Here is a 23,671-nt window from a genome sequence, read left to right as displayed (position 1 = left end):
GATAAGTGAAAGTAGAATATGAGGAGCCCCCATGGGAGACCATCTATTTTTTCCTACAGTCTCATCAACCTGGCTCAGTGAGCTGCGCCTACCCCATCCCTGAGGCAAGCTGAAGTCAAAGAGGAAAAGATGGTTATGATCTCGGTGTGCATGCATACACACACACACACACACACACACAAGACCAACACAGCTCTTCTGGTGCAGTCTATGCTGCTCACATTGTGTCATGGCGCCTGCGGTGCAGGGATAGGTGGTCAGAGCGAGAGAAGCTACGGTTGCAGTCTGTGCACTGGAAGGGCTTGATGCCTGTGTGCTTGCGAAAATGGCGGGTGAGCTCATCTGAACGAGCAAATTTCCAGGAGCAGCCATCCCAGGTGCATTTATAAGGCTTCTCTCCTAAAAGGGGGATATGACAAAACAAAGGGAGTCAGAGAAGAGATATTTGGATACTGGAAAGAGAACAGAGTACTTAATCTTTTATCAAGGCTTTGGTCAAAAGTTGTGACAATCACTTTGAAGAAATTTTCTCTATCCTTACAGATGTACTAAAGAAGAGCCAAAAATGGTAGAGTAGAAACCACACAGGTTCTTCCTGAAACAGGCCTTTGCTTGAATTCTGGCTCTACTATGTATTAGATGTGTGACTTTAAATAAGTCACTTCTCCCTGGTTCAATCTCTGTTACTTGAGCTTTAAAGGGGGATAAAAATACCTCATGGGATGTTTGAGACATCTTTTTTTTTTTTTTTTTTATCACAGTGAACAATAAAAAGTGGATGCAAACCCAGGTCTCTGACGCTTTCTACCATACCACATTATAGTAACTATATCCTCTCTTCTAATATATCCTAATAAATACTCATAAATAAAGCCATATACACAGACAGAATGTGATTCACTAGAATAGGCCTTCAGCTAAGGCTACAGGCCTTCTGTGTAAGGTCAGAAACTCAAGGGCATGGAATGGCGTTGGAAGAAGCTCATCAAACTTTTTGAAATAGCTCCATGCTTAGTATCCTTATGTTGCACCTGGATTGTATATGGGATATGTATGCTCCATATAGAAAGCTAAATGAAAGGGGCAACAAGGTGGCTCAGTAGGTGAAGTATCCGATTCTTGGTTTTGGCTCAGATCATCATCTCACAGTTTGTGAGTTTGACCTCAGGTTCATGAGTTCAGCACAGATTCTGTGCTGACAGCACAGAGACTGCTTGGAATTCTCTCTCTACCTTTCTCTTTTCCCCTCCCCTACTCTCTCTGTCTCTCTCCAAATAAATAAACTTAAATAATTTAAAAAGTAATATAAAAAACATTAACACCGTATGACCCCCATTATGGTGTATGGATCACACACCACATATGTATATACTCAGAATAAAGGCAGTACCAATGCACTTAAGTGTAAATTATGAGAAATGATTAACTGTGAGTGAGTGAGAAATGATTAACAGTGAGAAAATAAGGATGATAATAGTAGAAAAGTGACTTTTCCTTTTTTCCCCATATTTCTGTATTGTTTGAATGTTTTTAAAATCATGATGTATCTTATAATAAAAATTTTTTATATAGGCACAGGGAGATTGGTGGTTGGAAGATGGTGATACAGTAGGAGGACCCTAGGCCCACCTTGTCCCATGAATGCAACTGGATAACTACCAAATCATCCTAAATACCTGAGAAATCGGCCTGAAGACTGGCAGAACAAAATCACATCTAAAGATAGAGAAGAGGCCACATTGAAGAAGGTAGGAAGTGAAAAGAGAGTTTGGGAGAGAAACATATTGTGGCCGCTGTGGTGGAGAGGGAGCCACAGTTATGGAGAAGGGCAAGAGTCAGACTAACAGAAAGTGGAGCACACAGGGGAAAAAAAAATCCCTATATCAATTGCTTAGAAAGAAAAAGGTACTGAATTTCATGAGTTCTCACAATGAGCAGGGCTTAAAGCCTAGAGTTTTAAAGGTCAGTGGGCTTGGATGGGTTAGAGCCTGGAGGGCATAGTGGCTTCTGGAGAGAAGGCAGGCAAATAAAGAAACACACACATACACACACACACACACACACACAACAATGGACATACAGCATGGAAACTTCTAACAGAGGAATGCCAGGGGCACAGAGTGGGGAGGTTATTTACTCATCTCAGAGCATATCCAAGACAGGCAGTGTTTATGAAGAACCCCTCTAGGAACAGAGGAACTGGCTGGTGCAATTTCCCTCCCTTGTCATTTAGCATAAGCACAGGGCAACCTGTGGAAACCAGCACATTGTCTGTACTCTCTACCTCACCTGCTTGTACCAAGTCCCCCCACCCCATGCTCTGGTGGAACCACTACTCCAAGTCTAGCTTGCCTCAGTCCCAGAACAGTGGCTGCCCTCCCCCAGAAGACTGCATCAAAACTCTGCTCAAATTGTGTCTCCCAACTTGGGAGTTTTGTAGAGATTCAGTTTCAGCAGCAGTGGCAAAAGGTCTCATTTCACAAACAGACCAAAGCACAACTAGTTAAAAAGCACCACATTTAGGTCATGGACCAAACACTTCCCATAACACCACAGTAGACAAGATAGCCTCTACAGATGACTGGCCTGAGGGATAAAGTTTTCAGGACAAAACAGCAGAACACAAACAGCACACAATGGAGACACTTTGGGAAGTGTGAGCAACTGGGGAACCGGAGACACTACAGAACAGGGCATTACAGGACTTCTTCATAAAGCCATTACCCTCAAGAACAGGTGACATAACTTTCTTAACACACGGAAACAGACACTTAGACAAAATGAGAAGAAAGATAAATTTATTCCAAATGAAAGAAAAGGATGAGGACACAGCCAGAGACCTAAGCAAAACCAATATAAGTAACATGCCTGAAAGATCATCTAAAGTAATGATCATAAGGATACCCACTGGGTTTGAGAAAAGAGTGGAAGACATGAGTGAGACCCTTAACATTGAAATGAGGAATACCATAACAGAGATAAAGGGGTCAATACACAAAATGACAAACACACTTGATTGAATTAACAGCAAGCTGGAAAAAGGAAAGGAACATATTAGTGAACTAGAATATACAGTACCATTACTCTAATCAAGATGAACAGAAGAAAGAAAAAAGAATTATGCAAAATGAGAGTTAGGGAAATCAGTAACTACATCAGACATAATAACATTCATATAATAGGAGTCCCAAAAAAAATAAGAGAGAGAGAAAATGGACAGAAAATTTATTTGAGGAAATAATAGCTGAAAATTTCACTAATCTGGGGAAAGAAACAGGTATCCAGATCAGGGAAGCACAGAGAACTGCCATCAAAATCAACAAAGGCAGACCCAAACCAAGACATGTAGTAATTAGGTTGGCAAAAATAAGTTATAAAGAAACATTTTTAAGGCAGCAAGACAAAAGAAGACAATAAGTGACAAGGGGAACCTATAAGGCAGAAGATTTTTTAACAGAAACTTTGCAAGTCAGAAGGGAGTGGCATGATATATTCAAACTGGTGAATGGAAAAAAATACGCAGCCAAGAACACTCTATCCAGCAAAGCTATCATTCAGAATAGAAGGAGAGATAAAGAGTTTTTCAGGCAAACAAATACTAAAGAAGTTCCTGAGCACTAAACCAGCCCTGCAATAAATATTAAAGGGGATTCTTTGAGTGGAAAAAAAAGATCAAAAGTGACAGTCTGAAGGTAGGAAACACAAAAACAATAAAAATGAATATTTTTGTAAAAAATGGGTCAACAAACTCACAAAATAAAAGGATGTAAAATATAAAAACATTTACCCAAAACATGGGGAGGAGAGGAATGAAAAATGGGTTCAAATTTAAATGACAATCAACTTAATATAGACCACTATATGCAGAAGGGGCTATACACAAACCTAATGGTGACTATATACCAAAACCACTAATAAGTTGGGGAAAAGATGACGATGGAGTAGGAGGACCCTAAGCTCACCTTGTCCCATGAACACAACCAGAGGAGCTCACAAGGGAATGCACAAGAATGAGTCCTTCCCAAAGCCACTGTCTTGGTAAAGCGGGGGGAGGGGGGGCTGAAATTCCTGAGTTCTTGCAATCAATGGAGCTTAAAACTTGTAGTTTTAAAGGATAGCAAGCTTGGATGGGATAGAGCCCAGAAGGCACTTCACAGCTCCAAGAGAGTAAGCAGGCAAATAATAACCCAGTGGGAGACAGTATGGAAACAGCAATCTGAAGAGTGTCTCAGGCACACGAAGTGAAGATAATTCACTCTTCTCAGAGTGTGTCCCTGAGTGGCACCTTTCCCAGAGACATCTCTCTGGGAAAAAGGGAGCTGGTTGGTGCCATTTCCCTCCTATTCCCCCTCAGCATAAACAGAGCCACCTGCTGGAAACAGTTCAGTGCTGACACTGGCTGCCTAATTTGCATACACCAGGCCCCACACCCCTGCACTCTAGTGGGACAGCCCTTCTCAGTCATGCTTACCTGAACCCAGTGCAGCAGACTTCTCCCTAAGACCAGCACAAACATCTGCCCACAATACATTTCCGACCAGAGAGGTCTGCATGGCCCCATTTCTGAGGAGATGGTGACAGGTCTCATTTCATAAGCACACCAGAGCATAACAAGTTAAAACTCACCACATTCAGGCCAAGGACCAAACACTTCCCACAGTAGGCCAGAAAAGTCTGTGAAGACAACTGGCCTGAAGGATAAAGCAGCCAAAACACAATAGCAGAGTGCATGCAGCAAACACCAGAGACACTCCTTGAAGTACCAGTCCCTGAGCACTACATGACCTCTTACTAAGACCATTATTTTCAGAAACAGGAGACATAAGTGGCTTTTCTAATACAAAGAATAAGGCAGAGACTTAAACAAAATGCAAAGATGGAGGAATTTATCCCAAATGAAGGAACAAGAAGAGGCCATGGGTAAAGATATAAGGGAAACAGATATAAGTAACATGCCCGATGGAGAATTAACAGCACCAATCATAAGGATACACACTGAGCTTGCGAAAAGTATACAAGACATCAGTGAGACCATTACTATAAAGATAAAAGACTTAAAAAAGAATCAATCACAGATGAAAAGTGCAATAAACAGGATTAGAAATACCCATGATGCAAGGGAGAGCAGGCTGGAAGAAGCAGAGGAGTGAATTAGAGACCTAGAAGACAAAGTAATGGAAAGCAATTAAGCTGACCAAAAGAGAGAAGGAAGAATTATGAAACATCGGAAAAGATTTAGGGAATTCAGAGGCTCCATCGCACATAATAACATCCCTATTATAAAAGTCCAAGATGAAGCACAGAAAAAAAAGGGGGGGCACAAAATTTATTTGAAGGAATTAATACCCGAAAACTTCCCTACTCTGGGGAAGGAAACAGACAACCAGATACAGGAGGCAGATAACTCCCATCAAAATCAACAAAAGCAGGTCATTAACAAGACATTTTGTAATTAAATTTGCAAAATGTGATAAAGAAAAATCTTAAAAGTAGGAAGACAAAATAATTCCTTAACATAAAAGAAAGACACATAAGGCTATCTGGAGATTTCTCAACAAAAATAGGAGCAAGGTAGAAGTGAATGGCATGGTGTACTCAAAGTGCTGAATGGGAAAAAATCTGGAGCTGAATGCCTGATTTAGCAAGGTTATCATTCAGAATAGGAGGAGAGATAAATAGTTTCCCCGAAAAATAAAAACTAAAGGAGTTCATGACCACAAAACCATCCATGCAGGAAATATTAAAGAGAACTCTTTGAGTGAAAAGGAGAGACCAAAAGTGACAAAGACCAGAAAGGATTAGAAAAAGAAAATCTTCAGAAACAATATCAAAAGATGTAACAAAATAGTACTAAATCCATATCTATCAGTAATTGATTTGAATGTAAATGGAATAAATGCTTGATCAAAAGACATAGGATGTCAGAATAAATGTTAAAAAGACCCATCTCTATGCTTCCTACAAGAGATTCATTGTAGACCTTAAGACACCTAAAGATTGAAAGTGAGGGGAAGGAGAGGCATTTTTCATACAAATGGATGTCAAAAGAAAGAGTAGTAATACTTACATCAGACAAACTAGAATTTAAAATAAATACTAACATGAGACAAATAATGGCACTATATAATCATAAAGGGGAAATCAAGCAAGAAGATATACAATTGGAAATATTTATGCACTTGATATGGGATCACCCAAATATATAAAATAATTAATGATAAACATAAATGAACTTATTGACAATAATATAATAATTTTTAACACCCCACTTACATCAATGGACAGATCAAATAAACAGAAAATCGACAAAGAATCAATGGTTTTGAATGACACACTGGACCAGATGGACTTAACAGATATATTCAGAACATTCCTTCTTAAAACAGTAGAATACACAATCTTTTCAAGTGCACAGGGAACATTATGCAGAACAGATTATACATTAGGTCACACAATAGGCCTCAACAAATACAGAAAGATTGAAATAATACCATGGACCATTTTTTTGACTACTACTCTTATGAAACTAGAAGTAAATTACAACAAAATCTGGAAAGATAAAAAATACAAAAGGTTGCACAACATACTACTATACAATGAATGGGTCAGCCAGAAAATAAAAGAAGAATTAAAAAAACACAGGGAAACACATGAAAATGACAACACAATGCTCCAAATACTGAGATGCAGCAAAAGTGGTCCCAAGAGGGAAATATATAGCAATACAGGGTTACTCCAAAAAGAAAAATCTCAAGTAAACAATCTAACCTTATACCTAAAAAAAAGTTAGAAAAAGAACAAAGCCCAAAGCCAGTAGAAGGAATGAAATAATAAAAATTAGAGCAGAAATAAACCATATAGAAAAAAAGAGATAAATAAAATGAGGATGTGGTTCTTTGAAAAAATTAATAAAATTGACAAACTCCTAGACAGAGTTATCAAGAAGAAAATGGAAAGGACACATATAAATAAAATCACAAATGAGAGAAGAGAAATAATAACCAACGCCACAGAAATACAAACCATTATAAGACAATATTATGAAAAACTACATGCCAACAAATTGGACAACTTGGAAGGGATGAATAAACTTCTAGAAACATATAAACTACCAAAACTAAAACAGGAAGAAATATAACACTTGAGCACCCCAATAACCAGCAATAAATATATACCAACATATACATTTGTTGTGAAATAAGCCAGAGAAAGACACATACTATATGATTTCATTCATATGTGGAATTTAAGAAAGGGCAAAAGGAGAAAGAGAGAGGCAAGCCAAGAAACAAACTCTTAACTACAGAGAACAAACTGATGGTTACCAGAGGGGAGGTGGGTTTGTGTGAGTAAAAGGTGTAATGGGAATTATGGAGTGCACCTGTTGTGATTAGGCTTGTGTGTTGTATATTGCTGTTGAATCACTATTTTGTACACTTGAAACCAATATAACATGGAATATTAACTATACTGCAATTTAAAATAAAATAAAATATATATTTAAAACAGTATGGTGATTGCTAGTGGCTGGTGGGGTGTATGGTGAGATGTTGATAAGTGGTACAAAGTGTTAGTTTTGAAGGATACATAAGTCCTGGAGATCTAATGGAAAACCATTTGACTATAGTTAACAATGTTGTACTGTATACTTGAAGTTTGCTGAGTGTAGAACTTAGGTGTTTCCATCACCAAGAAAGTAACTGTAAGGTAAGGAATATGTTAATTAACGTGATTGTGGTGTGTATTTCACAATGTATACATATATCATATCACAAAATTGCATATATTAAATATATACAATTTTATGTTTTTCAAGTTTTTATTTAAATTCAAGTTACTTGACACACAGTTGTAATGTTAGTTCCAGGTATACAATACAGTGATTCAGCACTTCCATACAACTATTGCTCATCACAAGTGCACTCCTTAATTCCCATCACCTATTTAACATCCCCTCACCCACCTCCCTTCTTGTAACAATCACTTTGTTCTCTACAGTTAAGAGTATGTTTCTTCATTTTTTCCCTATGCTGGATTGTTTTGTTTCTTAAATTCCACATATGAGTGAAATCCTATGGTATTTGCCTTTCTCTGACTGACTTACTTTGCTTAGCATAATACTTTCTAGCTCCATCCACATCATTACAAATGGCAAGATTTCATTCTAAGACTCAGTAATATTACATTGTATATGTGTGTGAATACACACACACACACACACACACACACACTACATATTATTTATCCATTCAGTAGTCAGTGGACACTTGGGTTGTTTCCATAATGTGGCTCTTGTAGATAATGCTGCTATAAGATCAGGGTGCATGCATTAATTTCAGTTAGTATTTTTGTATTCATTGTGTAGATACCTAGTAGTGCAATTGCTGGGCCATAGGGTAATTCTATTTTTAATTTTTGAAGAATCTCCATACTGTGTTCCAAAGTGGCTGCACCAGTGTGCATTCCCACCAACAGTACACAAGTGTCCTTTTTCTCCACATCCTCACCAACACATGTTGTTTCTTGTATTGTTGATTTTAGCCATTCTGATTGGTGTAAGGTGATATGTCTCATCATGGTTTTGATTTGTATTTCCCTGATTATAAGTGATGTTGAGTATCTTTTCATGTGTCTGGTGGCCATCTGTATGTATTCTTTGGAAAAAATATTTATTCATGTATTCTGCTCATTTTTTAATTGGATTATTCCTTGCTTAGGTGATTAATTGTATAAGTTCTTTATGAATGTTGGATACTAACCCTTTATCAGATATATCATTTGCAAATATCTTCTCCCATTCTATAGGTTACCTTCTTTTTTTATTGATTTTTTTAGTTGTGCAGAAGCTTTTTATTTTGATATAGTCCTAACAGTGTATTTTTTGCTTTTGTTTCCTTGTGTTAGGAGAGATATCTAGAAATAAATTTCATTGGCCAATATCAAAGAAGTCACTGCCTGTGTTCTTCTCTAGGATTTTTATGGTTTCAGTTCTCACATTTAGGCCTTTAATCCATTTTAAATTTATTGTTTGTATGGTGTAAGAAAGTGGTCCACTTTTATTATTTTGCATGTTGCTGTCCAGTTTTCCAAACACCATTTGTTGAAGACACATTCTTGATCCCATTTAATATTCTTTCCTACCTCTTTGAGGATCAGTTGGCCATAGAGTTGTGCGTTCATTTCTGGGTCTTTTGTTCTGTTACATCTAAGTGTCCATTTTTGTGCCAGTACCATACTTTTTTGATTACTAAAGCTTTTTAATATAACTTGAAGTTCAGAATTGTGATGCATCCAACTTTTCTTTTTCAAGGGTGCTTTGGCTATTTGGGGTCTTGTGTGGTTCCATACAAATTTTAGGAATCTTTGTTCTAACTCTGAAAAAATGCTGTTTTAATTTTGACATAAATTTTATGAGATGTGTAGATTTCTTTGTGTAGTGTAATTTTTAACAATATTTGTTCTTTCAATCTATGAGCATGGAATTTATTTTCATTTATTTGTGTCATTTTCTATTTCTTTCATGAGTATTTATACTTTTCTGAATATGGTTCTTTAATCTCTTTGGTTACATTTATTCCTATGTTTCTTATTGATTTTGGTGCAGTTGTAAATGTACCATTTTGTTAATTTCTCTTTCTGTTGATTCATTATTGTTGGATAAAAATGCAACAGATTTGTGTATATTGATTTTGTATCCTACAACTTTGCACAATTCACTTATCAGTTCTAGCAATTTTTGGTGGAGACTTTCAGGTTTTCTATATAGACTACCATAACATCTTCAAAGAGTGTAAGTTTTACTTCCTCCGTGCTGATTTCAATGCATTTTATTTCTTTTTGTTGCCTGATTCCTGTGGCTGGGACTTCCAGTATTATGTTAAATAACAGTGGTGTTAGTTGACAGCAGTGTCTTTTTCCTGATTGTAGAGGAAAAGCTCTGATTTTTCCATATTGAGGATAATATTAGTTGTGGGTCTTTCATAGATGTCCTTCATTATGTTGAGATATGCTCTCTCTTATCCTACCTTGCTGAGGGTTTTTATCATGAATGGATGTTGTAGTTTGTCAAATGTTTTTTTCTGCATCTATTGAAATGGTGGTATGGTTCTTATAATTTGTTTTATTAATGTGGTGTATCACATTGGTTGATTTGCAAATATCAAGCCAGCATTGTAACCCAGGAATAAATCCCACGTGATTGTGGTGAATAATTTTTAATGTATTGTTGGATTTGTCTTGCTAGTATTTTACTAAGAATTTTTGCATCTGTGTTCATTAAGGTATTCTCCTATAGTTTCCTTTTTATAATTGGTGTCTTTTTCTGGTTTGGGTAACAGGGTAATGCTTTCCTCATAAAATGAATTTGGAAGTTTTCTATCCTTTTCTATTAATTTTGGAATAGTTTATGGAAAATAGGTATTAGCTCTTCTTAAATGTTTGGTATAATTTTCCTGTGTAGCCACCTGGTCCTGGAGTTTTGTTTGTTGGCAGTCTTTGATTACTGATTCAACTATTTTTCTGGTTATTTGTCTGTTCAAGTTGTCTATTTCTTACTGTTTCAGTTTTGGCAGTTTATATGTTTTTAGGAAATCATCCATTTCTTCCAGGTTGTCCAGTTTTTTTTAGCATATCATTTTTCATAAAATTATTTTATAATGGTTTGTATTTCTGTAGTGTTGGTTGTTATTTCTTATCTCTCATTTGTGATTTTATTTAATTGGGTCCTTTCTCTTTTTAATGAGTCTGGCTAGAGGCTTATCTTTTTCATTAACTTGTAAAAGAACCAAGTCTTTATTTCATTGATCTTTTCTACTGTTTTTCTTTATTTTTAGCTTCTATATCATTTATTTCTTCTCTAATCTTACTATTTCCTTCCTTATGGTAGCTTAGGCTTTGTTTTTGTTTTTGTTTGTTTTGTTTTTGTTTTATTGTTGTTGTTCTTTTAGTAGCTCCTTTAGGTGTAAGGTTGGATTGTTTGAAATTTTTCTTGCTTCTGATATAGGCCTGTATTGCTATATACTTTCCTTTTAACACTGCTTTTGCTGCACCTTAAGGCTTTGGGACCATTGTGTTTTCACTTTCATTTGTTTCTATGTACTTTTAAGTTTATTCTTTCATTGTCTGGTTGGCCCACTTATTGCTAAGTAGCATGTTGTTTCACCTCCATGTATTTGTGTTCTCTCTATAGTTTTTTTTATGGTTGATTTCTAGTTTCATACCATTGTCATCAGAAAAGTTGTATGGTATGGTTTACATTTTTTTTTTATTTGTTGAGGTCTGTTTGGTGTTCTAATATTGATCTATTCTGGAGAATGTTCCAAATGCACTTGAAAAGAATGTGTATTCTGTTGTTCTAGGATGGAATGTTCTGAATATATCTGGTAGTCCATCTGGTACAGTTTGTCATTAAAAGCCATTGTTTGTTGATTTTCTGTTTAGTTCTTCTGTCCATTTATGTAAGTGGGGAGTTAAAGTTCCCTACTATTCCCATAATTTGGCTATTGTTGAAAGTGCTGCCATAAACATTAGGGTACAAGTGCCCCTATGCATCAGCACTCCTGTATCCCTTGCGTAAATTTCTAGCAGTGCTATTGCTGGGTCATAGGGTAGGTCTATTTTTAATTTTGTGAGGAACCTCCACACTGCTTTCCAGAGCGGCTGCACCAATTTGCATTCCCACCAGCAGTGCAAGAGGGTTCCCGTTTCTCCACATCCTCTCCAGCATCTATAGTCTCCTGATTTGTTCATTTTAGCCTCTCTGACTGGTGTGAGGTGATGTCTCAGTGTGGTTTTGATTTGTATTTCCCTGATGAGTCTAAATGTCCATCAATTGATGAACGGATAAAGAAGTTGTGGTTTAAATATACAATAGAATACTACTTCGCAATGAGAAAGAATGAAATCTGGCCTTTTGTAGCAACGTGGAGAGAACTGGAGAGTATTATGCTAAGTGAAATAAGTCATACAGAGAAAGACAGGTAACGTATGTTTTCACTCTTATGTGAATCCTGAAAAACTTAACAGAAGACCATGGGGGAGGGGAAGGGAAAAAAGTTACAGAGAGGGAAGGAAGCAAACCATAAGAGACTCTTAAAAACTGAGAACAAACTGAGAGTTCATGGGGGGTGGGAGGAAAGGGAAAGTGGTTGATGGGCATGGAGGAGGGCACCTGTTGGGATGAGCACTGGGTGTTGTATGGAAACCAATTTGACAATAAATTTCATATTAAAAAATAAAATAAATAAATAAAGTTCCCTACTGTTATTGTATTATTATAAATAAGTTTTTTATATTTGTTATTAATTATTTTATATATCCGGGTGCTCTCATGTTCTGTGCATAAATATTTACAATGATTATATCTTCTTGTTGTATTGTCCTCTTTTTATCTTTATATATTCCCCTTTTTTGTTCCTTGTTGCAGTCTTTGTTGTACATGTAGTTAGTCTAATATAAGTATTGATACTTTGGCTTTCTTTTGACACCCATTTGCACAATAAATTTTCTTCATGCCCTCATTTTCAGTCTTAAGGTGTCTTTACTTTAGGTCTAAAATGAGTCTCTTGTTGGCAACAAATAGATGGGTCTTGTGTTTTTTTAAATCCATTCTGACACTCTTTGTATTTTCTTGGAGTGTTTAGTCCATTTAAATTCAAAATAATTATTGATAGGAGTGTATTTAGTGCCATTTTACTTATTTTGTCATTGTTTCTAGAGATTTTCTCTAATTCTTTCTTGTCTCTGTCACTTTTGGCCTCTCCTTTGCACTCAACAAGTTCCCTTAATATTTCCTGCATGCCTGTTTTAGTTGTCCTGAACTGCTTTAATTTTTGTTTGCCTGGGAAATTCTTTTTAGTGTTTTTATTTAAATTCCAGTTAGTTACCATATTTGTAATATTTTTTTCAGTTGTATAAAATAGTGATTCAACGCTTACATAGAACACCTGGTGTTCATCATAACAAGTGTACTCCTTAATCCTTATCACCTATTTAAAACATATCCCTCAGATATCACCTCACACCAGTCAGAGTGGCCAAAATGAACAAATCAGGAGACTATAGATGCTGGAGAGGATGTGGAGAAACGGGAACCCTCTTGCACTGTTGGTGGGAATGCAAATTGGTGCAGCCGCTCTGGAAAGCAGTGTGCAGGTTCCTCACAAAATTAAAAATAGACCTACCCTATGACCCAGCAATAGCACTGCTAGGAATTTACCCAAGGGATACAGGAGTACTGATGCATAGGGGTACTTGTACACCAATGTTTATAGCAGCACTCTCAACAATAGCCAAATTATGGAAAGAGCTTAAATGTCCATCAACTGATGAATGGATAAAGAAATTGTGGTTTATATACACAATGGAATACTATGTGGCAATGAGAAAAAATGAAATATGGCCTTTTGTAGCAACGTGGGTGGAACTGGAGAGTGTTCTGCTAAGTGAAATAAGCCATACAGAGAAAGACAGATACCATATGGTTTCACTCTTATGTGGATCCTGAGAAACTTAACAGAAACCCATGGGGGAGGGGAAGGAAAAAAAAAAGAGGTTAGAGTGGGAGAGAGCCAAAGCATAAGAGACTGTTAAAAACTGAGAACAAACTGAGGGTTGATGGGGGGTGGGAGGGAGGGGAGGGTGGGTGATGGGTATTGAGGAGGGCACCTTTTGGGATGAGCACTGGGTGTTGTATGGAAACCAATTTGACAATAAATTTCATATATTAAAAAAATAAATAAATAAAACATATCCCTACCCACCTCACTTCTGGTAACCATTAGTTTTTTATCTATGGTTAAGGGTCTGTTTCTGGGTTTGCTTCTCATTCTTTTCCCCCCTTTTCTCATTTGTTTTGTTTCTTAAATTCTAAATCACATGTTATTTTTCTTTCTGTGACTGTCTCATTTCAGTTAGCATACACTTCTCTATCTCCATCCATGTCATTGCTAATGGCAAGATTTCATTCTTTTTTTTTTTAAATCACTGAGTAATATTCCATTGTGTGTGTGTGTGTGTGTGTGTGTGTATACACATATACATTCCATTTTTTTTTCTTCTCAGATATAGGGTTAGGGTTAGGTTTTATGGCCAGGGTTAGGGTTAGGGTTAGGTTTAGGGTCAGGGTAAGTGTATGTTCCTGGTATCCTATAGTTTACAAAACTATAACCCTCTAAAACCAGAGGGTTATATTTAGGGTTAAGTTTAAGGTTAGGGATAGAGGTTAGGATTTAGGTTTAGGTTTAGTTATTAGGAGTTAAGGTTAGTGTTAAGGTTTATAGCTAGGGTTATGGGGTCAGTTATTAGTGGGTTTATATTACTGAAAGAAGATGTTACTTCGATGACAGTTTATACATTGTAATTTCTTTTTTTTTCTTTTTTTAATATGAAATTTATTGTCAAATTGGTTTCCATACAACACCCAGTGCTCATCCCAAAAGGTGCCCTCCTCAATACCCATCAACCACCCTCCCCTCCTTCCCAACCCCATCAACCCTCTGTTTTTTCTTAGTTTTTAAGAGTCTCTTATGCTTTGGCTCTCTCCCTCTCTAACCTCTTTTCTCTTTCTTTCCCTCCCCCATGGACTTCTGTTAAGTTTTTCAGGACCCACATTAAATGTGAAAACATATGGTATCTTTCTATGTATGACTTATTTTCACTTAGCATAACACTCTCCAGTTCCATCCACGTTGCTACAAAAGGCCATATTTCATTCTTTCTCATTGCCACATAGTATTCCATTTGTATATATACATTGGAATTTCAATGTGTGAAGCACCAGGCTCTTCCCTTGTACTTCTATTTCATCCATTTATAAACACACATATGTTAATGAAATAAGATGTTATTTGAATGAGGGATTATACACAGTGTAGTTTCAGTTAGATAAGGACAGGGATCTTCCTATATGCTTCTAACATATGTTTACAAACACGTATATCTTAATGAAAGAAGGTGTTACTTGAAATATACATTATATGCCACCTAGTTTCATTCAAGAAAGAATAGGTCTATTCCCACATGCTTCTACACATACATTTATAAACACATCTATATCAATGAAAGAAGTTACTTGAATGATGATTTATATACAAAGTAGTTTCAATGAGTTAAGCATATGACTATTCCCATATGCCTTTACAGGTATGTGTAGAAACTTTTAATGAAATAAGATGATACTTGAAAGACAGATTCACATAGCATGGTTTCAGAGTGTTAAGCATGCAGCTATTCCCATATGCTTCTACACATACATTTACAAACACCTGTATCTTACTCAAAGAAGACATTAGTTGAAGGATGCATTATACACATGATAATTCCAACTAGTTAAGCATACTGATACTATCATATCTTTCTACACATAACTTATATCTTAATGAAATCAGATATTACTCGACAGAAAGTTTATACACAGTGGGTTTTCCATGTGCTAAGCATGCAGCTATTCCCATAGGCTTCTTTTTTAAATTTAAATTCCAGTTAGTTAACATACAGTATAATATTAGTTTCAGGTGCATAATTCAGTTATTCAACACTTCCAAACAATGCCAAGTGCTCATCACAACAAGTGCACTCCTTAATCCCCATCACCAGTTTAACCCATATTCCCACCCACCTGCCCTCTGGTAAACATCAGTTTGCTCTCTATGGTTAAAAGTTGTTTTCTTGGCTCTCTCCCACGACTGTTAAAAACTGAGAACAAACTGAGGGTTGATGGGGGGTGGGAGGGAGGGCAGGGTGGGTGATGGGTATTGAGGAGGGCACCTTTTGGGATGAGCACTGGGTGTTGTATGGAAACAAATTTGACAGTAAATTTCATATATTAAAAAAAAATAAATAAATAAAAAAAAAAAGTTGTTTTCTTGGTTTGCTTTTTCTATTCTTTTCTCCTATGATTATTTGTTTTGATTTTTAAATCCCACATATGAGTAAATATATATGTGGAAATATATGAGTGAAATATGTCATATTTCACTTTTCATAATACTCTTTAGCTTCATCCACATTACTGAAAAAGGCAAGATTTCATTCTTTTTGATGGCTGAGTAATATTGGATATTATATTATACATACCACATCTTCTTTATCCATTCATCAGTCAAAGGACATTTGGGCTCTTTCCATAATTTGGCTATTGTTGATAATGCTGCTATAAACATTAGGATGCATGTATCCCTTCAAATAAGTATTTGTGTATTCTTTACATAAATGCTTAGTTGTGCATTGCTGGATCATTGGGTAGTTCTATCTTTAACACTCTGAGGAAGCTCCACACTGTTTTCCAGAGTGGCTGCACCAGTTTGCATTCCCACCAACAGTGCAAGAGGATTTCCCTTTTTCCACATTCTCACCAACACCTATTATTTGCTGTGTTGTTAATTTTAGCCATTATGAAATGTGTGAGGTGATATCTCATTGTAGTTTTGATTTGTATTTCCTTGATGATCAGTGATGTTGAGCATATTTTCATATTTCCACTGGCCATCTTCTGTGTTCTTTGGAAAAATATCTATTCATGTCTTCTGGCTATATTTTATCTGGATTACTTGTGTGTTTTATGTTGACTATTTTAAGTTCTTTATATATTTTGGACAGTAACCCTGTACCAGACATGTTATTTGCAAAAATTTTATCCCATTCCATAGGTGGCCTTTTAGGTTATTTTGCTTGTTTGTTTCCTTTACTGTGAGATGCTTTTCATTTTGATGAAGTGGCAGTAATTTATTTTTGTTTTTGTTTCCCTTGTCTCATGAGGCATATCTAGTAAAAAGTTGGTATTGCCAATGTCAAAGATGTTATTACCTGTGTTCTCCTCTAGGATTTTAATGATTTCCTGTCTTACATTTATGTCTTTAATCCATTTTGACTTACTTTTTTGTATGGTGCAAGAAAGTGTTCAAATTTCATTCTTTGCATGGAGCTATTCAGTTTTTATATCAGAAACTTTTACCAATCCTATTATGAATGATAGTATTCCTGGATGGAGTATTCTTGGCTTCAGATTTTTCCCATTTAGTACTTTGTATATACCATTCCATTCCCATCTGGCTTGCCAGGTTTCTGTTGAGAAATCCCTGGCTATTCTTATGGGTTTTCCTTGTAGGTTAAGGACCTCTTTTGTCTTGCTGCTTTTAATATTTTTTCTTTGTCACTATATTTTGAAAATTTAATTACAATATGTCTTGGGGTTAGCCTGTTCTTGTTGATTCTGGTGGGAATTCTCTGTGCCTCCTGGACCTGGATATCTGTTTCTGTCCCCAGATTAGAGATGTTTTCAGCTATTATTTCTTCAAATAAATTTTCTACTTCCATGTCTCTCTTTGTTTCTTTTGGGACTCCTATAGTACAAATATTATTACATTTGACATAGTCACTGAGTTCCTTAAGTCTATTCACATGTTGTATAATTCTTCTTCTCTTTTGTTCAGCTTCATTACTTTCCATTACTTTGTCATCTAGGTCACTAATTCATTCCTCTGCTTCTTCCATCCTGCTGTTCATTGCATCAAGCATGTTTTTAATCTCATTTATTGCACTTTTCATCTCTAATTGATTCTTTTTTTAACTCTTTGTCTCTGTCATAAGTGTCTCACTGATGGTTTGTATACTTTTCTCAAGCCCAGTGTGTATCCTTATCATTGTTGCTTTAAATCAGGCATTTTACTTATATCTGTTTCACTTAGATCTCTGGGTTTAACCTTATTTATTTCTTTATTTTGGGATAAATTCCTTTGTGTTTGAGTTTTGTCTATGTCTCTGCCTTCTTTTGTATGTTAGAAAAGCCAGTTATGTTTCCTGCTCAGGAAAGTAATGGCCTTATGAAGAGGTCACATAATGTGAGGGCTTGGCACTTCACCGAGTATCTCTGGTGTGTTTTGCATGTGTACTATTCTTGTATTTTGTCTGCTCTATCTTTCAGGTCTGTCATCTGCTGAGGCTCTCCTTGCCTACTGTTTGTAATGTTTGGTTCCTGGCTTGAATGTGGCAAGTTTCAACTAGTTGTGCTTGGTCTGCTTGTGAAATGATATCTGTCACCATCTTTACTGGTACTGAGGCCCTACAGTACTCTCTGGTCAGGAGATGTGGTGTGGGCATGTGTTTGTGCTAGTCTTCTGGGGGAGGGGCCTGCTGTGCAGGGACTGAGGCAAGTTTGACTGTAAAGGGCAGACCCACCTGTGTATGGGACAATGGGGCTTTGTGTATGAAAGTTAGGCAGCCAATGTCTGCACTGTGCTGCTTCCTGCAGGTGGCTTTGTGTTTATGCTGAGGGGTGGGTAGAGGAAGTGACACCTGCCACCTCCTTTGTTCCTGGAAATGTATCTCCATGAGTGCTACCTCTCAGGGACTTGTTCTGAAGAAAGCAAATAATATCTCTGCTCAATGCCCCAGGCACTCTTCAGTTCACTGTTTCCATGCTGTCTACCCTTTGGTGTCTTGCCTTCTTTCTCTCTAGGAGCAGAGCAGTGCCCTTCTGCTATATCCCAGCCTAGCTTGCTGACCTTTAAAAGTCCAAGCTCTAAGCCCTGCTGATTGCATGAACTCAGGAAATTTAGCACCTTTCTTTTTCCAAGCCAATGACTTTGGGTAAATATTTTCCTTGTGTGTTCCCCTGTGTGGTCCTCTCTCAACATTCTCTGTTGAAGAAACCATGGATCCCTTCCCTCTGCAGCAACAGCAATGTTTCTTTCCTAAATCACGTGATCACACTTCCTACCTTCTTTGATGTGACCCCTGTCTTTTTAGTTGTGTAATTTGTTCTGTATGTCTTCAGGTATATTTCTGGAATATTTAGGTTGATTTGATAGTTATGTGGTTGTGTTCATGGGACAAAGTGACCTAGGGTCCTCCTACTCCATTACCATTGTCATCTACCTCAAATATATACAATTTTAATTGTCAACTAGAGTTTATCAAAGTTAGAGGCAAAAGAATTAATCAAGACAAAAAGGCTAAGGGGTGTGGCAGTGAGATTGGAACTGAGAGAACCTTAATAATAGCTAATATTTGCTGAGTGTTTACTATATGTCAGATATTATTATAAGTGTTTTTCACTTAATATGCAGATAGTAGATAAGAAAACCAAAATGGCTGAAAATGGTGGAGTAACTTTCAGCTAATGATAGTAGACTGGGATGTCAAATCCGGACAATGTAGCTCCACAATATATGCTCTTGGCATACATTGTCTACATCCTCAATAAAAGAACTATTTGAAGAAAGAAATAATAGAACTTCAGAAACAAATAACTGAGATCATAAAAGAATGTTAAAAATCAATGATCAATTTTGAGCCAGGGTGATTGGGTGGTCCCATTCTTAAACAGTAGAACTTGAAAGTTGCTTAGTAGGAATTGTTGTATCTGCAACTCTTGCTTTGTATAATTGTAAGCTCAGTGGAGATGAACAGCTGTGCTGTATGCTACCGGTGGTATCCAAATAAACATGGACCTCATGGTTTTCTGCTGAGAGAATATCTACCAGAGACAGGGATATTATTCTCTGGGCCCCTTGCAATGAACTCTAATCTTTGGACATCAATGGAGCAGGCATTTCTGCAGCTACCTCAGTTCTAAAGAACCTGTGGAATACCAGGAATAGAGAAAAGTATACCTTGGTTGAATACCAAGGTTTGATTCCACAGGAATTTTCCCACTATGGTGTTCATCATTGGCAAACTCCCTATCTCTGTAAATGACACCTCTGTCCACACAGCCCCCCAAACAGAAATCTGACAGTTGTAAGTGTCCTTTCCGTCTCAATACACTCATTTTTCTCCACATCCACTCCCAACTTACTAGTCAGACTTTTATAATTTTTTTTTTTGCCTGGATCATTACAGTAGCCTCTTAAGTGGTCTTCCCCCTTTCACTCTTGCACATGAAGGTTTCTCCCACCAACCACTGTATTCAATACACCCTAGTTATGCTGATATTCTGTCAGTTATTAAAAGAAGGCAAGCTTACTCCCATATCACAGCAGCTTTTGTATTCTGCCTAGCAAAGAACACTATTTCCTCAAACTTTTGTCATAGCTGGCTCCTTCTCATATTGGTTAAATTATTTAATATATGAGCTTTGTTTAAATCTTAATTTGAACAAATATTAAAAAAACATTTATTAGACAGTTGGGGAAATTTGATATTATGAAATGTGATATCAATATTAAGAAAATCGACATTAAGGAATTTGTATGTGATAGTAATATTGTGCCTATTTTTAAAAATCTTTATCTTTTAAAAAAACATGTTGAAGTATTTATGACTAAGATGATATGATGTCTGTAATATTGTTCAAAATAATACACTACAGAATGGGGGAGTCAGTAGGGATGTGGAAAAAGCAAAATTGGGCATATACTGATATAATTGTTAAAGTTGGGTGAAGGGTACTTGAAAGTCCAGTAAACTATTCTACTTTTACATGTTGAAATTTTAAGCTTAAATACTTAATATATATTTATGTTTATACACAAAAATACATATATATACACACATATATACACACTCACACACGCGTGTGTGGAATAAGCCTGTACTCTACATGAAGGAGAGGCAAACAAAACATCAACGAATAAGAAGAGTGCCACAGGAATGTTGGGACAATGCAACCTGGAAATTTGTCACCTGTTCAGAGCTTCAGGGCACAGCAACTAGGATTCTGGTTTCCTCCATACAAATCCTAACAAAGCAAGTGTTAACACAATGCATGTTTACAAGAAAGAAAGGCCCCTTTCTTATCCATGGTGTCCAAGCCTCAATTCTGAGCTAGAGATGACTGGGGAGAAGGAGTCTGCAAAGCAGAGGGTGTAAACTAATGATTGACGATCTACATCTGGCCCATAGGCAAGCTACTTTGATTCCATGGTGCTATAAAACTTTTTACATTATAGGCCAACATCCAAATTCTAGCATGTTTCACATAAAAGTATTAATTTTCTGATTTTCTTTAAAATTTGGTAAATTTGGTAATAATTAGTTGGAGTCGAGTGACAATTCTGTTTCAGAGGGGGCAGGTGCCCTCCGGTTTGACACATCCTTACCAGGTCTGCTTTACTTACTATTTTTTTAATGTGCACCCTTTTTTCTAGTGAACAAGAGCATGTTATAGGTTGGTGTATTGTGCTTAGCTCCAAAAGCGTGCTTTAATTTCACTCGATTTAAACTGCCTTTCTGTTTTTCTTTTTTTTTTTTAATTTTTTTTAACGTTTATTTATTTTTGAGACAGAGAGAGACAGAGCATGAATGGGGGAGGGGCAGAGAGAGAAGGAGACACAGAATCGGAAGCAGGCTCCAGGCTCTGAGCCATCAGCCCAGAGCCCGACGCGGGGCTCGAACTCACGGACCGCGAGATCGTGACCTGAGCTGAGGTCGGACGCTTAACCAACTGCACCACCCAGGCGCCCCTGCCTTTCTGTTTTTCAATACTCAACAAAACCTGTGGTGCTGTGGTAATAAGGGAAGGAGTGGTGTCTCAGCTGCTTAATTTTAACATAAATGTTATTATTTACCAGTTAGAAAGAGCCACAGGTTCTCAGTGGGGTAATGCCTATTCAGAAGACACCAGACTTAGTGTTTTCCTAGTTTGGCTTTATAAAAGCCACATGTGAGTAAGAACAAGACATAAGAGTAAAATCCACTAATGATGCTTGGGCCCATGTTTATAAATGGATCAGTCTTTGTTTCAAGACTTTCTTTCTTCCGATCTCTCAGACTTTGTGTGTGTGTGTGTGTGTGTGTGTGTGTGTTGGGGATGGAGTGGAGGTGGGCAGACCTGTATGGATTCTGCGGTGGGCTTTCAGGTGGGAGCTTTTGGTGTACACTTTGTTGCATCCTGCAAAGTCACATTGGTGAATCCGTCTTCTCTTCAAATCAAGAGACTCTTCTCCCTGCATTTGGGTCATTGCTGATGGTCTGAGCGAAGAAAGAGAGATAGGACCAAAGAATGATTTTAACGTGGAAGCTAAATAAATGGACTTACATAGAGTGGGATCACCTCATACATGCATTTAATTTATGTAAATTTAACAGTAAGTTTTCAAGAGAAGAAATAATTGAAATAGTTCAAGCAATTCCCTCAACTAGGCCATTCTTTGCAGTAAGTGCAGGTCCTGAGAGGTGGTAATGTTTCCTTGGGTGTTTTCTGTTCCAGTTGTGAGCATTTCACTCTAACAAGTCTCATGTTTGTGTTTACATAAATGTATTTTTTCATACAACATGGTTGTTAAAACACAAAACAATGCCTTATTAGTTCTAACATTGGAAGACAAGAGTGCTTTAATCTTAAAGAGAGAAACATTATTCAACTGTACTTTAGAGGAAATTTGAAAATTTTTCAAGGACAAAATTGATGATCTAGACAATTAGGACACAACCCTTCCATAACATGCATGTCTATGCACATGTGTGCACACAAACTAACACCTTTGCTGGAAAGGCAATTTACCTATATTTTGTTATCATTAAATGTTTGCCATTGTGTATGAGAATTTGTTCCACTTCTACCACAAACACACACATATATAGACAGGCCTGAAGTAAAGACAAAAGTACTCACTCTTGCTGTAGTCCCTGAATACCCTGTAAAGCTGAGGATCCACTCTTAATCTCACTCTCCTCACTGTCACTTGGGCTCTCCAGTGAAGACATGGAGGTGGGGTCAACTTTCACTAAAAGCAAAGAAAAAGACCAGTGCGGGCTACAAATATATGTGCCTCTGATATCATTTTCAGGATTCCCACTTTAGCCCACAATGAGAAGTATCAACAAGATAGAGAAGTAAAGAAAAATAAAGATGAAAGAAGTGTATGTATATGGAAGGAACAGAAGAACTTAAAAAAATTCTAGCATAGCTAAAATTCCTTTGAGGGAAAGGTAATAAGGAGCATTCTAGTACCACTGGAATGAGCTTCTCTAGGATAGTAAGTTAATGGAATAGGGTCTGGGTATGATTTACCTTTCTATCTCCAGCCCCCAGGACAAAATGTCTCCTGAAAAGTCAGGATTAATGTATGGTTGTTGAACTTTCTGAATAGTTATCTGGCTGTCCTAAGGCAAATGCCTAGGTTCACCTCAGAGATAAGAACTCCTTTGGGTTTTGTGCCCCTAAATGGAAACAAGTCAATAAGATGAAATGCATAACTAGTACTTAGCTTGATACATGTTGGCATCCTTCCCTTCCACCTTTGTCAGGAGAAGCCCTCGAGTATCTCTTATTATCAACCACTGATATTTCTGATACCTAACAAAACTCATTCAAATGGTCAGCAGTCTCCTAGATCTAGTCAAAGTTTCAAAATTTCTATATAGAAGAAACTTAAGGGTGACAATAAAGTTGGTGGGGTGGAATTTTGGCTAGTGCAGTTGCCTCTATACACTAATTGTGTATCATTCACTAAAAAGTTTTAATCATACATCTCAGTATGTATGTGTGTCTTTGCATGTGTGTGCGCACATATGTAATAAATGTAGTAGCAGACTAAAATTCTGTATACATTATGAAAAATCAAACTAAAATGTAAAGAGTGAGAAAATAGAAATAGAAATGTTGATACTTTATTCTTGTGTTCCAATTGTTTTGTTTACATTCCTCACTCCCCCCACCTCCAAACCAAGGTGTAAGAATACCATTTTGGAGACTACTAGGCTAATGGTTTTAGCTTAAAATTACATTGAA

The 23,671-nt window shown here is 36.9% G+C and overlaps 1 protein-coding gene across 1 annotated transcript in view; it reads right to left on the bottom strand.

Moving 5' to 3' along the window:
• Positions 1-217: 217 nt before the first annotated feature.
• The window catches only part of KLF8 (KLF transcription factor 8), a 49,912-nt gene continuing 26,458 nt past the window's right edge, over positions 218-23,671 (bottom strand). Inside the window, exons 3-5 of the mRNA XM_049644654.1 lie at positions 22,553-22,664; positions 21,770-21,909; positions 218-399 (exon numbers count right to left, since the gene is read on the bottom strand). Coding sequence (XP_049500611.1) covers positions 218-399; positions 21,770-21,909; positions 22,553-22,664 — 434 coding nt within the window. The remainder of the gene's footprint in view (positions 400-21,769; positions 21,910-22,552; positions 22,665-23,671) is intronic.

The sequence above is a fragment of the Panthera uncia genome, chromosome X (genome assembly GCF_023721935.1).
Source record: "Panthera uncia isolate 11264 chromosome X, Puncia_PCG_1.0, whole genome shotgun sequence".
In the NCBI taxonomy this organism is placed as follows: domain Eukaryota; kingdom Metazoa; phylum Chordata; class Mammalia; order Carnivora; family Felidae; genus Panthera; species Panthera uncia.
This window is presented reverse-complemented; position numbering and strand designations above follow the sequence as displayed.